Source organism: Lates calcarifer, linkage group LG17 (assembly GCF_001640805.2).
Source record: "Lates calcarifer isolate ASB-BC8 linkage group LG17, TLL_Latcal_v3, whole genome shotgun sequence".
Taxonomy (NCBI): domain Eukaryota; kingdom Metazoa; phylum Chordata; class Actinopteri; family Centropomidae; genus Lates; species Lates calcarifer.
In genome coordinates, this window is record NC_066849.1 from 27,413,590 (window position 1) to 27,428,735 (window position 15,146).

Consider the following 15,146-nt stretch of genomic DNA (forward strand, 5'->3'; position numbering starts at 1 on the left):
GATAGATCTCATTAAATGTTGGTCCTATTTAATCAAATTTTGACAGAAAATCTGATCAAAAATTGTAATTAACCTATAACTAATTTAGCTAATTCAGCTGCACTTCCTGTCTGTTCAGTGTGCAGGCTGTGAACAGGTCATGTTATTGATTATTGATCAGAGGAGTCATCCATCATTATAATGAGGAGAAACCTGTTGTTTTCTTGGCTGCTGATGATAAATAGACTCGTTCTGAAATATCCCAGAAACCTGTTTCTTCTGACTGAACCAGGACACTAACATGAGTCCTTGACCCAGTCTGCTGTGTGTGTGTGTGTGTGTGTGTGTGTGTGTGTGTGTGTGTGTGTGTGTGTGTTGCAGAGGCTGAAAGCTGCAGAGTCTCCAGAAAATGAGCTTCAGGCTTCGAGAGCGTCGCTGGAGCAACAGGTAAAAACAGAACCGCTGAACTTACAGAGTTCACCTGCTGGAACAGTAATCAATCAGGTTTATTGATATTAGCATTGGAATGATTATTGGAGCCAGCTCAACCTGAACCTGAATCCAGCAGAGGTTCTGATGTGTTTCCTGGTCCACAAAGTTTTATCAGACCCTGAAACGTCAACGTTATCAGCGTTTATCGACTCGAACTGAACTGATCTGAAACTCAACAGAACTTCAAAGATCCAACTGACCTGTGGTTCAGGTTCAGGTTCAGGTTCAGGTTCAGGCTGAGGCTCAGGTTCAGGTTCAGGTTCAGGCTCAGGTTCAGGTTCAGGTTGTCTGTTTCGATCAGGTCCACAGACGTGTACTGGACATTGTGTTTTCAGTTTTTTGACAGAATTTCTTCAGATTCAGCAGAAACGTTCACCTGGACTTAAAGACGACCTGTTTAGGTTTTGGTGCTCAAAGGTCAAAGGTCAAGGTCACTGTGACCTCACAAACCCAGTCGCATTTAATGTTTCAGTAGCTTCAGTTCTGTCTGCTGCTTCACCGAGCCGATCAATACTGTAATCTGATCTGTGTGTGTGTGTGTGTGTGTGTGTGTGTGTGTGTGTGTGTGTGTGTGTGTGTGTGTGTTCAGTCCTGCAGGTCACATGGCAGCAGCTCCAGTAAACAGACGGCGGCATCTCCACCTCTGATCAGCCCCGACCTGCAGACCACCACCAGAGGTACACACACACACACACACACACACACACAAAGAACAAGGATATTAAAGATGGTTTGTGTCAGAACCAGCTGACCCTGGTCAACTAACCACTGACAGGATTATAGATCTGGTTCCTGGAGGTACAGGTGAGTCAGGTGTCCTGACGGTAACGAGCGACTGTGGGATGACGAAGACGAGCTGCTCTCGTTAAATCACAGCCTCCATGACAGGTGGTTTGGCAGCAGGTTGTAAACAGGTGTTGAAGTTACGGTTGCTGCAGGACTGGTTCACAAACAGCAGCAGAATAATCAGGTGGTCGTAATGTTCTGGCTCCTCACTGTGTTTTCCCTCCATTAAACACTGTGCCCAGATCGAAACCGAAACATGATCAATATTATAGATTTTAAAATGATCCTTTAAAGGGAGTAATCGAATCCTCCCCCCTCTCCTCCCCCTCCCTCCTCCTCCTCAGACCCATCATGCTGTGCGGTGGTTCCTGGTCAGGAGACGGTGTTGGAGATCTGTAAAGGTCGATCAGGTCTGGGACTCAGCATCGTGGGAGGAAGAGACACACAGCTGGTAACACACACACACAAACACACACAGTAACACAAAGTCCACAATCACAATCACAATCTGGCTCTGGTGTCTTGATGTTAAAAGATAATGCTGGTATTTTTAACACCAGACTCCATAGAGAAAAACAGGGATTTAACCAGGAGCTGCTGGAATACCACTGCCTCCATCTGTTAGTGTGTCTGTGTTACTGTGTGACTTTCAGTGGTGGAGGAAGTAATCAGATACTTTACTGAAATAAAAGTACCACACAGTAACACAGACACACTAACAGATGGAGGCAGTGGTATTCCAGCAGCTCCTGGTTAAATCCCTGTTTTTGTCAATGGAGTCTGGTAGAGATATATCAGAGATGTTTCTGGTTAAACTAAAAGGATCTTCCTCAGGAACTGAACCCAGGACAGTTTTCTACTAACTGCAGCAGCAGTCTCCTGTTAAACCACAGAGAGTGAATGAGCCTCATCAGCAGCTCTTGCCTCAGTATCACAGTTTGTGCTGATTAATGCTTCATAAAACAGCAGCTCAGCAACGATTTATCAGCAGCAACACACACACAGTAACCAGCTGGAGGAGATGATATACTGCCACCTCTCTCTCTCTCTCTCTCTCATTGTCTGTCTGTGTCTCTCCACCAGGATGCCATAGTGATCCATGAGGTTTATGAGGAGGGAGCTGCAGCCAGAGACGGACGACTGTGGGCTGGAGACCAGATCCTGGAGGTACTCAGATCCTCCACTGATACTTTCTGATCCTTCAGGTTTAGCTGATCAGATCATCTTCACAGATGAACACCACTGTTCTGATGTTTGAAGTAAGAAGCTAATGTTAGGCTATAAACCAACTACACCACGGTCACATGACGTCAACGTCTCCACCACTAAGCTTCCAACTGGTCATTTCATTTAGCTCTGAGCTCTTCTACAAAAGCCTTTCTTCTTAGAAAGTTAGTGAGAGTTTGAAAGAGCGTGAGTAGAAACACAACGAGGCTGTAAAGGTGGACTGGTGAGTAGATGGGTTTTCATGTTAACGTCCCCGACAACCTCTGTAGTCTCATTTAGACACTCGTTAGCAACCGCCTTTTTTAAGACACGGAAAAGCTTCAAACATCAGGAGTGGGGGATTTACTGACCCATTTTATGTCGGAGAATAAAACCTGAAAATGTCTTGAGCTTGTGTTAAAACCACAGACCTTATTTCAGACATTTAACCAGGAACACAACAGGAAGCGCTAACATGCTAACATGCTAACTGACTTCCTGGTACTGTTTTACTACTTGGCTGCTGCTCAGTGTAAAGCAGCAGTAATACAGTATTATAACACAGTAACAGTTAACAGCAGTAAAAGTAAAATAAACAACACACAGCGAGTCCTAAAATCACAGATTCAGCTCAGACCAGAGACTTTCAGAAAACAGAGAATGAAAATACAACAAGACAAACTACATGTAACCCTAAAGAGATAAAAACAAACAGCAGCTTGTATAAAACAGAATGATGGTTATAAAATGATAAGTCAGACCATATCTCCCTCTGCTGGTCAGACACTGATGGTGCATCCACCTGTGTGTGTGTGTGTGTGTGTGTGTGTGTGTGTGTGTGTGTTCGTTCAGGTAAACGGCGTGGATCTCCGTGGAGCGTCCCATGAGGAGGCAATCGCCGCCCTGCGTCAGACACCGGCAAAGGTCCGTCTGACGGTGCTGAGGGATGAGGCCCAGTACAGGGACGAGGAGAACCTGGACCTGTTTAAGGTGGAGCTGCAGAAGAAGAGCGGCAGAGGGCTAGGACTCAGCATCGTCGGGAAGAGGTCCGCCTTAAATAACAACATGAACAACACACAAATACACCTGCTACACCTGCATAATACACCTGTGTGTGTGTGTGCGTGTGTCAGGAGCGGCAGCGGTGTGTTTATCTCAGAGGTGGTCAGAGGGGGCGCTGCTGAGCTGGACGGTCGACTGATGCAGGGAGATCAGATCCTGACGGTCAACGGAGACGACACAAGACACGCCTCCCAGGAAACTGTGGCTGCCATACTGAAGGTGACACACACAGAGTTATTAACTCACCTGTACGAAAACACTCACCTGTAAAACATGTTCACATGTCACTGATCTGAATTAATTATGTACAAAAGCACCAATTAAAAGTAACTTGAACATTTCTGTCAGCAGTAAAAATGGCCTCAATGAGACTAAGAGTTAATCAGCCAATCAGAATCAGCTTCGTCCACCAGAAACTGCTGAGTCATCCAACTGCTGAGTCACTGGTTGCTATGGTGACCCCACTGTAGCCCCAGGTAGACAACAGCTCAGAAATCAAAACTTCCCATCAAACAAACCTTCACAGCTCTAAAACTACAAGTCCCATCAGCCCAGTGTCTCCACTCTGAGCTCCACAGAGCTTCAGAGCTCAGTTTAACATGGCAGTCTATGGGACTGTGGGTCAGCGCTCTCTGTGTTTGGAGGAGATTCATTCACAAACTGTGAGTCATGTGAATCAGACTTTTATGGTAAAATGTTCAGAGGTGACAGTTAGAGTGATGATGTCACACAGTCTAACCCTGAACATTCCGCGCAATACACACCCATTATAAACTCTGACACGGGAAAATAAAAACATAAAACTTAAACTGTGATTTCATTAAAACTATAACAGCTATCAACATGAAGATTTAACTGAAAACAGGCTCAGGTCATGTGACCTGTTTAAAGTTTCAACCATGTTTCTGTGTGAAAGTATGAGGAAATAATGTGGCTCCAAAGAGGAGTGGGTTTGACTGTTTTCACAACGACTTCCATTGATTTTTAAAAGGATTTTTTTTGCAGTTTTTTGCAATTTACGTCGTCATGGTTACTTAAAGATGTAGCACACCATTCGTGATCAAACCACATGTTCTGATGTGAGTTACGCACTGACGTTTGTATGGAAGAGGAGGAATAAGAACACACAACATTTTGTACTTAATAACAGAAACTGTTCAGCAAAGTCGAGACAAATGTTCAGCATCACAAATGAAAGGTTTGTGTTTGTGTGTTTGTGTGTTTGTGTCACAGTGTGCTCGGGGTCCGGTCCTGTTGGAGATCGGTCGACTCAAAGCTGCATCCTGGATCTCATCCAGACACAACTCACAGGGAAGTCAGGTGTGTGTTTCTGAGGATTAACAGTTCATATTAAAAACAAAACCATGTTTCTCTCAGGTTCATTGTGGACGTAACAGGAGCCTTGTTTCTCTTGTGTCTAAATATTAGTTTGTTGTTTTCACAACAAAAACTACGGTGGCTGATAAGGGCCAACACAAATGAAATGAAAATACAAACCAGTCCAGGTGTAGGTGTGGTGGATGTGTGGATGATATAAACTCTCTCTGTCTCTCTCAGTTGAGTCATGTGAGTGGGAACTGCTCAGGTGTTGTGGCTCCACCCCTCACACAGACCCCGGCCTCACCTGACCCCCCCACCTCCGACCCCCCGACCACGACTTCTGCCGGGCCCCCACCACCCCTCAACAACAACGTGAAGTCGTCCCCTGATGTCACTTCCTCCTCCGCCAACAGCACAGGTACACACCTGCACCTGATCACTGATATTGATCATCAGACCTGAACTGATCAGAAATCAGTTTTTAATTCTCACTGGTTAAATATTGATCGACTTAATTTTCCTCTTTTGTCCATGTGTGTGTTCAGGGGCTGACACAGGCGTCCGAACAGTGGAGATAACCAGGGTAACACACACACAAACACACAAACACATGGCTCATGGTGCGTTTGATGTCAACTGGGAAATCTGAAACTCTGAGTCCCCAGTCAAAACTCTAGTCTGGAGCTCGCTCCCTGAGGTCAGATTTCTGCTGCTCTGTGCATCAGCAGAAGTTGAAGCTGGAATAATTCACTGTTTATCAGCACTTCTATCAGTTATCAACTGCTAACAATGACAACAACAAGCTTCCAACTTGCAAACTGAAGAGTCTGGAATCAGTGTGCAGGTCCTTTGACCTCTGACCTCTGTACATGATGGTCTGTCACAGAATAGAGAGTTGGGATGATGTATTTTTGTTACCCTGAAGTTAGCATCACTCTGGTTCCTCCACAAAAACCCAGTGAGAGGGACGAGGAAACAGGAAGTGCTAACATGCTAACATGCTAACTTACTTCCTGGTTTGAGGATCAGTCCTGCAGGACTCTGTTGGTTCAGTCTATTCTCCTCAAATCTCAGCACTCCCCCCTCACCACCTCGTCTTCTCTCCCCCTCTCAGGGTGTCAGTGACTCCCTCGGGGTGAGTATAGCCGGGGGGAAGGGCAGCCCGCTCGGTGACATCCCCATCTTCATCGCCATGATTCAGGCCAACGGAGTCGCCGCCAAGACACATCGACTCAAGGTAAACGGACAGATCAAAGGTAGACTGTTAGTGTGTATGTGATTGGTCTGATGTTTGTGTAACTGAAGCTGTGTGTGTGTGTGTGTGTGTGTGTTCAGGTCGGGGACAGGATCGTCAGTATTAACGGTCAGTCTGTGGATGGTGTGACGCACAGCGAGGTCGTCGCCATGTTGAAGAACAGCTATGGAAACATCAGCCTGCAGGTAACAGTCCAGAGGAGAGAGTAAACAGATAAAATAAAAAGTTTTCAGTCGCATCAGTTCGATCAGTTCAGGTCGACCTGATGACTGTTGGATGGATCCAGGCTCCTCCCAGGATGAATCCTCCTGACTCAGGTCTGACTCAGGGTCAGGAGGTGGAGCAGGTCGTCCACTGACCGGAAGATCGATGGTTCGATCCCCGACTCTTCCAGTCTGATACTGTATCATCACTGTGTGTAAGAGGGTGAATGTTCCTTTGAGTGGTCATAGAAAACCTCTGTATAAAACTTCTCTACCATCCTGACTTTTCCTGAGTCACAGGCAACAACTCCTCAAAGTACCGAACCAGGATCTGTAACAAAATGTTACTTTCCACCAAATTCCAGTGAAATTTCTGGACATTTTTTAACATTCAGAAAGAAAAACACTGAACAATATCATGTGATGCCTTTAAACCTTGAGATCATCGACTCCCAGGTCTCATTTATTTACACTGCAGGAGAAAATCTGAACTCACAGACAGCATTCATAAATCATCATTATTATTGTGTGTGTTATCAGTGTGGTCCACGGGCTGACTGTTGCATGCAGAACAGGACTTCATTCAAATAAATCTTTTATCAGCCTGCAGCAGATTCACAAACACACAAACACAAACTCTGTTTCTTCCTGCGTCTTGTTTCTAACTGAGTAAACACAGACCGAGTTTGTGTTTGTCTGATTCACTGTCTGTTATTATCCTGACTTTCAGTCCAAACACACTGGATCCTACATTTCCCATAATGCAACTGGGAAATGTAGGATTCAGACGTGATTCAGGAGGCCGTGGTCAGAGCAGATAAACACGGCTACATATTTGTGGTCGTTTAGTGAAACCAGATCCAAGTTTTTGGACGACTCGACTTCCTCCTGAAGCCAAAATATTCAGGATACGGCCGCTGCCATTTTGTGCTGCTGACGTCATTTGGAGTAGTAGTGATTAGGGGGTGGAGCCATTGGATCAAAGTTCTGCCCACACACCTGTCCAACCAATTAGGAGGCATTTCATGATGTCACCCTCTGCTTTTGTGGCATTATCTGCTCGTTCAGTCTGACGACACGACCGACTACAGTCCTGTTTCCTGGTTCAACCTCTTCTGCTGTTTGTGTGTGACAAGAAAGAGAAGAGGAAATGGCTGCAGCTTTGATGCCAGTGCTAACGTTAGCACCTTAGCAGGTAACAGCGGGTTCCCCTGATATAAGCTCTTGGTTTTACAGGGAGCACACGTTTAGCTAACGTGAGCTAGCTAACCTAGCTAAAGTTAGCACCTGCTGGCGTCAAACTTTCTTCATTTGTCTAAAACCTGTAACCTATCAGCTCCAGCCATTTCCTCTTCTATTCCTCGTCACAGCAGCAGAGCAATAGAATGACTCTGATCTGAGTCCAAAAACTGTTCAAACAACACGGACACAGATCTGCAGCATCTGGAAAACAGGAGAGACTCAGAGAAGTTGGACCAGGAAACAGGATTTTCATCCGATATGACGTCAGATTTAACAGTAAAACTAACACCTGAACAAACATTAATGTGATTAGAACGATACAAATCAACAGAAAACATCTTTAGGAAAATTTGTGAGTTGATTTTTAAGTTAATGTCCTGTCCACCAACATGGAGGAGGTTTATAACCTATACTGCACCCAGCCACCAGGGGGCAGTCCAGATGTTTTGGCTTCACTTTTAGGAGCTGTCATGTCGTCCATCTTTATACAGTCACTGGGATTAAAGAAGTCTTGTAGAGTCTATATGTTGTTACCTGCTGTGAATTTATGAGACTTTTGTTTCTCAGGTGGTAGCGGACACCAACATCAGCGCCATCGCCACTCAGGTGGAGAGTTTGTCGAGCAGCTCTGGTCTGTCGGCCAACACTGACACACACACCACAGAGCCAGAGTGAGTACACACACACACACACACACACACAGGTATGTACAGCATGTAATGACAGGTAATATTCACCTGACACGTCCCCTCCCCTTCCTCTCAGGGGTCCAAGGCCCCGCAGCATCAGTCTGGAGAAAGGCTCTGAGGGACTCGGCTTCAGCATCGTCGGGGGGTTCGGCAGTCCACACGGAGACCTGCCGATCTACGTCAAGACCGTCTTCAGCAAGGTCAGGACCTGTTGGAGCCAGGCTAACAGTTTCCACCTGCTTCCAGTCTTTATGCTAAGCTAGGCTAACCAGGTCACACAGACAAGAGACCAGATCTGGGAGTGTTTCTAAAAACATGGGACTATTCTATTGTATTAAAATCCAACTTTAACGACTGAGGTGTTCTTCAGGTGGAGCAGATTTGGGCGCTAGTATGGCTGTTTGTTTGTTTGTGTAACTGACATCATTCGGGGTGTGTGTGTGTGTGTGTGCCTGTGTGTCTCAGGGAGCGGCGGCGGTGGACGGGCGTCTGAAACGAGGCGATCAGATCCTGTCGGTGAACGGAGAGAGTCTGCAGGGAGCGACACACGAACAGGCCGTCGCCATCTTGAAGAAACAGAGAGGAACTGTCACACTGGACGTCCTGTCATAACACACACACACACACACACACCTGAAAAACACCTGCACAGCTCCTGTGACGAGTTCAGGTGCATCACACACCCCCTGACTCTTAGATCAAGAACTCTGAACTTCCCAACATGCAAAAAAAAAAAAAAAAAAAGGAAACTGCATCAGACAGTGCCAAGACACACACACACACACACGCAGTAAAACTACCTGCAGCATGATCAGCGTCACCACTTTAATATGTGTAACAGAGTTTCTCAACCTTGGGCTTGGGGGCCACATGTGGGGTCACCTAATGAGCAGAGGTGTTGATGCTATGTGTTAGCATGCTAACATTTGCTAATTAGCAGCAAACACAAAAAGGGAAGTCATGTTTTTTTTCTGGTGTTTGGTCAAGAAGCTATAGAACCTCTACAGCTCTCCATCCACACTTTTGGCAAAATGAGACGTTTGAATTTGTCAGAGATAAAAATGCACATTTTTCACTTCTTTCTGACATTTCATGGAAGGAGGCATTAAAATACAGAAACAAACAATAAAATATGGAGATTTAAGAAAAAGGTGATACCTGGATCCGGCGTTACGAGTCAGAGATGGTTGAGAGACTCTGTTACGAGACTTGCTTTGATTCAGAATCTCATTTAAAACAAGAGTCTGTGGCAGTGAAGTCGTTTAAATCCTGCACCGGTTAACAGACGGACTCAGAGGACGACAGGGACGAAGGTTTTAATGGAGGAACTGTTTATGATCCAGAGGAAAAAAAGGGAAGCGTTGGTGACTGGACAGAGACGCGTTAGCTTAGCATCTCCTCTGTGGTTAGCCATTAGCCATGGAGTCGCGGTTATTGTACAAGTGGAAACTGAGACACTTCCTCATCAACATCTGCTGTCGTCAGAGCAAACAGCTGTTACAAACCCAGAGAAAACAACAATTATCCTCTCTGATATCACTAATAAATTCACTAATTGTGTGGGGCCTTTAAACTGATTTTTAAAGCTGCAGATCTTCCTCTAACCTCTCACCGCACTGCGGTGATGTCACAGTGTACTCCAGGTAAGCTGTGACATCACAGTTTGGGCGTGGCCACAGAGGATGGAGGAAGCACTGAGGTGTAATTAAATCTTAAACCAAACAGACAACACAACACTACAGTCCCCTCGTGACAAACTTCAGAGTTTATCTTCACATATATGTTAAACCAAATCAAATTAAGTCAGCTGTTTAATTTAGCTTTTCAGCTCTTTATTTAAGTGCCATCATTTATAAAATTAGCTGTTTTTTTATTTCAGTTGTGAATATTTAATTCCTCTCACATAAAGATATTAAAGATGAAATTAAACTCATGTTTTTCTTCCATTTTTATTCAGTAATGAATCCACACGACACAGAAATGAACATTATATAAATAAACATGAAACACTGATGAGACTCTCAGGACTTGGTCGGCATGGAGACGCCCTGTCGCTCCCGGCAACAGATACAGTGTCTTCCACATGATTGTTATCATGGAGAGAAATTATCACGAATAATTAAAGATTCTTTTTTATCATTTTTTAGAAGCAGGTGTGAATAAAGACAACAAACTGACATTTAGTGAAACCTTCTCGTTCTCTGATATTTAGCCTAGCTTAGCACAAACACTGGAAGCAAAGGGAAACTGTTAGCCTAACCCTCCAACAGCTCCAAGTCTGTCCAAGTGTTAACAGGATTTTTAATGAGTAATTCACAGATGAACATTAAAAACAGCCCTGAATTTTTGTTATCTGCGTCCATTACCATGAAAGCGACTCCTGAATTTTCAATGATAGAGAATTTTTTGGCCTTTTTTTATAAAATAAAATAACAGATTTTATTTATGAGCTCAGTAAAATTAAACCACACAGAAAACCCAGTAAAAATATCTTAATTAACCCATTCATCATCTGAAAACCCCAGAAAACACCAAAATTATGGCATTATTAAAGGACCAGTGTGTAAGGTTTACTGCCATCTGAATACCCACCCACTCCCTTTCCAAGCGTATTGGAGAGTCTACAGTGGCCTTCAGGTGACAAAATGGCATCAACCCAGAAATCAAAAGGTTCAGTTTTTCCGTTCTGGGCTACTGTAAAAACATGGCGGGCTTCGTGGAAGAGGACCTGTTCGCTATGTAGATAACAGCTCACTCAAGGTTAAGGAAAACACGGTAATAGTTTTAAGTGATTATTTTTATTCCATTTCTGCCAATAGATAATTCCAGTAAATGTTACACACTTGACATTTAATAATTAGTTAATTGATCAGCAGAAATTGTTTCGATATTCTAAATTGTTTCAGTCGTTTTTTCAGACAGACTTTAAGCTGTTTAAGGTTTTTAACAGTTTCTTTTTGCTTCTTTACATTTTGGCAGAAATATTCAGATTCACTAATCTCACATATTTGTCGTCATTATGTTTTTTTGTGTGTGTATTTATTGTACAAAACCTTCAGGTAGCAGGTTTCTCATTTTCAGACATGAAACTTTAAACCTGCTCAGAAACACTGGATTTATCTCAGACAGGGAACAGGAGGGTTTATCAAACGTTCAGACTGTTGTTTTCAATGTGAAGGTAACGTGTATAAAGTTTAGTTTAATACCACAGACACCTGAGTGAAAAATTAACATCGGCTGCAGACGTCAGTCTCGACAATGAAGTGAGAACAGTTTGTTTCTGTTCTTTAAACATATCAATCAACTGCAGAACACTTTATGTTCTAGATTCTTGTGTCATAATTATTGTCTTAATTTTTGGCTCTTTATTTGTAGATGAAATGTAATTTATTTTTGATTTTGCTGGAAATTAACAGTGTTGTTGTTTTATGATGATGATGATGATGATATGTTTTGTGTGAACTGTCAGAAACCACAACAGAAAACCTGCAGCTGTGTCGAAGCTGTGGTCGCTCTTTATTTTATCTCATTTATTAATAATTTCCTCTTAACAACCGAGCGATTTAATTGGTCCAACCCATAAAGAAAACAGAGATATCATTTAGTTTAATGTTATTCATCAACAGCTGCATCTAGACTTAACACAAATCCAAACTAATCAGTGATCGATCGAATGATCAATTCAATCAATAGTTTGAATTTTCTTTTCTTTTCATGCAGTAAATGTACTTGTCTTATATCACCAGTCAACTTCACAGGAAACTATTAATAAATTACTGGGATGTACGAGGGCTGATTGATCAGTCTGTGTCCTGAGGTCAAAGGAGATGAGTGAAACCGCTCAGGTTACATGAACGTTGAGTTATTATGGACAAAGTTTGGTTTTGAAAAGTTGCTCCAATCCAAAAGCAATGTTGATATTTGTCGCCAGTTTTTTTTGTTCCCTATCATAAACTTTATGTCTCTAATCTCTGTGAAACTGTCTAAATGTTGACCTGCAGGTTAAAGCTGAAGACTGTGACTGGACTTCGTCAGCTTCTAAAAAACTAAACAGACGTTTTGTTGTTGTTTTGACGAGAACAGACGATCGGTCGGGTTCAGTTTGTGGTTTCTGACTTTTCACAGTCTGTGATGTGTAGGTTTATTTTTCTGCTCTGATGTGAACTCACACAGTTAATGTCCAACATGTGGCTGCTGTAGCACTCTGTGCCATCCATCCATCCATCCATCCATCCATCCATCCATCCATCCCTCCATCCATCCATCCTGTAGCACCTTTCAGAGCTTAGACCTGGTCCAGGATGATCAGACCTCTGTTGCTGAGTGGCTCATAAACCTTGTTACGGCTCATAAATCATGTTACAAGAGGTTGAAACTATAAATTCAGTGGACATCAGTCAGAGTTTAGTGTCATTTTATAATCCAGTCTGTGATTCAAAGTCTTATTCAGTCGTATGAAATATTTACCAGACAAACACTGATTCCTGTTGAACCTTTAGAAGAAAACAACATTAAAGCCCTCACATCTCATTCTGACTGTAGAGTTAAAATATTCAAATTAGTTAGGTTCATTTGTTTGTTATATTATTACATGATTTTATTTATGTTACAGTTTTTGCATATGACAAAGGTGCGTTTGTTTTCTACTCCAGAGCACCTGGTAACGTTTTGGACCAACATGTTTTCTTTACATAAACATAAACCGACTTCTTTACTCATCTTTATTATGTTTATTTGTCTTAAATCACACAGTGAAGTAGAAAACATGATAAAAAAAATCCTTGGAGTGAGGTTTTAACTGATTTCCTCACTTTTATCTTTATTGTATTTTCTCCCAAATTCCAGGATATTGTTTAACAAGTGAAACTACAACATGTATTGAACATTGCACAGTAAGAAGACTGTGACTTTATTCTTGAAGAATAAAATTGTCTTCACAATTTTTCCCAAATTTAAGTCTTGCTTCCTGATCCTGTTTGGACCCAGGATTTACAAAAATACCCAGAGTTTCATTCATCTGAATTCATCTCTAGTCCACCAACAATTGAACTGAGGCAAACTTAAGTTATCATGAAATTAAAGATGTTGTAGCATTTCTTCTACAGTCAGAGACGAGCCTGAAACACTTTAACTTTTAATCCTGTCATTTTCATCATTTTTCTTCTGGTATTTGACGTCAGGACCTCAGTGACGAACCTGTGTTCGTGTTCTGGATCAGGTCTGATCACAGCTGCAGTGCCATGAAAATATCCATCTCTTGTTTTCTGATAGTGAATGATCTCATCTTTCCTGTTGTTTCCTCGTGTTGCAGCCACAACACTAAAATCCCTTTAAAGAATCTTTAAACACCACAAACATCTGTCTGTCTTTTCATTCATTCAATGGGTCGATGAGTTTTCTGCAGGTTTTTAAGCGACAGGTATTTTTAGATTTCCGCTTCTTGTTTTTAACATTTCACCCCCAAAAAATCAAAAACACAAAGAAGGAAAACTCAGACTAATGAAATTAATTTCCTTGCAGCCCTTACAGAATTTATCCTGTGGAGCTGCAACAAAATAAAAATAATCATCTCTTCTGATAATTAATGATTTGCTGGTTTCATCTTCTAAAACACAAAGATTTTCTGCTTTTTGCTGTTTAATGTTACTGTAGAGGGGTTTCTGACTGAAGACATTTTTCATTTCATCCTGATATTTTACAGCCTGAACAATTAATCAAGACTTGAGTGAGCTATCTTGTCACTACTACAAAATCTTTACTCAACAAATCCGCTCGTTTTTTCAGTCCAGTTTAGACAAAACCACGCCCACTTCCACGTGACGACAACCTCAACGAATCGGCTCTGAAAGAACTCGTGTGAGCGCGCTTTCCATGGAAACGCAGCCTTCAAGTACTCTGCCGTGACGCCGGAGCGGCTTTCGTCATACGGAAGTGGGCGTGGTGTCATTTAAACCGCGCTGGAAAACACAATGGAGGCGACGCGGACAAACACCTGAATCCACAGGTAAATAGAACTTTACTTTACTAACGGACTGTGCGTAGTTCAGCGTCACTCATGCCCAGACATCAACTAACCTGCTGCTGTTGCGCTACATTAAACAATGGTCGTCCGCCATGATGTGGTAGTCCGAGCTAAACTCAGCTAGCTAGCTAACATCAATGCCTTCCAGGTAGAATCAGCTAAACAACAACACAATCCAGGTATAATTTAAGTCTAATACTATTCGATTGTACGATTATATTAATGTTGCTTTTTATTTTATTTTATTTAGTTTGTGTTCTGGTGGAGAGGTTGTAGTGAATCAGAAACTGTTAAAATCCTAAAACCTGCAGCTCAGTCTCACCTGACCCAGATTCCGTCACCCGACATCCTCATCGTTCACTGATATTGATCCAAAGAGGCTCACTGTTGGCTCTGATGTGGCTGTTGAACGAGCTCTGAACATGTTTATTGGTTGTTGATCGTCCACTCTGTTAAACTCAGTGATCTGTGTTTTAATAAAATGTGAAGAGAGCACAATCCGCTACAGCTGCTCGAGTCTTCCTGTCGCTTTTTTCATTCGTGAAAAGTAACCGAGTTGATTTACTTGGCCACTATAGCCTACCTAAGGACAATTTTTAGGTTAAGTCCAGAACCTGAAAACATATGAGTGAAACTGATCTGTGTTTCTGACGACCCCTCAGATTTACCTGATGACCCTGCAAGAAAAGTACTTTCATCTAAGATATTTTGTTAAAACTTTCTTGTGGTTTAAACTGGACACGTTTATCTTATTCAGAGGACAGGTTCACAGTCTTTCACATCTGTTTTAAATACTGTACTATACTAAACATTGGTCACTCTGAATTGTCCATAGATGTGAATGTGAGTGTGAATGGTTGTTTATATGTGCTGGCCCTGATATGAACTGG

General features: G+C 42.6%; 1 protein-coding gene across 6 annotated transcripts in view; it reads left to right on the forward strand.

The window, feature by feature from the left end:
* patj (PATJ crumbs cell polarity complex component) overlaps positions 1 to 13,589 on the forward strand; it is a 97,836-nt gene extending 84,247 nt beyond the window's left edge. For all 6 annotated transcript variants that reach the window (XM_018676132.2, XM_018676162.2, XM_018676142.2 and 3 more), the window contains 14 exons: positions 361 to 426; positions 1,061 to 1,148; positions 1,602 to 1,708; positions 2,341 to 2,424; positions 3,316 to 3,509; positions 3,597 to 3,744; positions 4,759 to 4,845; positions 5,083 to 5,263; positions 5,391 to 5,428; positions 5,960 to 6,082; positions 6,181 to 6,285; positions 8,113 to 8,216; positions 8,311 to 8,434; positions 8,700 to 13,589. In XM_018676132.2, coding sequence (XP_018531648.1) covers positions 361 to 426; positions 1,061 to 1,148; positions 1,602 to 1,708; positions 2,341 to 2,424; positions 3,316 to 3,509; positions 3,597 to 3,744; positions 4,759 to 4,845; positions 5,083 to 5,263; positions 5,391 to 5,428; positions 5,960 to 6,082; positions 6,181 to 6,285; positions 8,113 to 8,216; positions 8,311 to 8,434; positions 8,700 to 8,846 — 1,596 coding nt within the window. In that variant the 3' untranslated portion in view covers positions 8,847 to 13,589. The remainder of the gene's footprint in view (positions 1 to 360; positions 427 to 1,060; positions 1,149 to 1,601; positions 1,709 to 2,340; positions 2,425 to 3,315; positions 3,510 to 3,596; positions 3,745 to 4,758; positions 4,846 to 5,082; positions 5,264 to 5,390; positions 5,429 to 5,959; positions 6,083 to 6,180; positions 6,286 to 8,112; positions 8,217 to 8,310; positions 8,435 to 8,699) is intronic.
* The last annotated feature ends 1,557 nt before the right edge of the window (positions 13,590 to 15,146 follow it).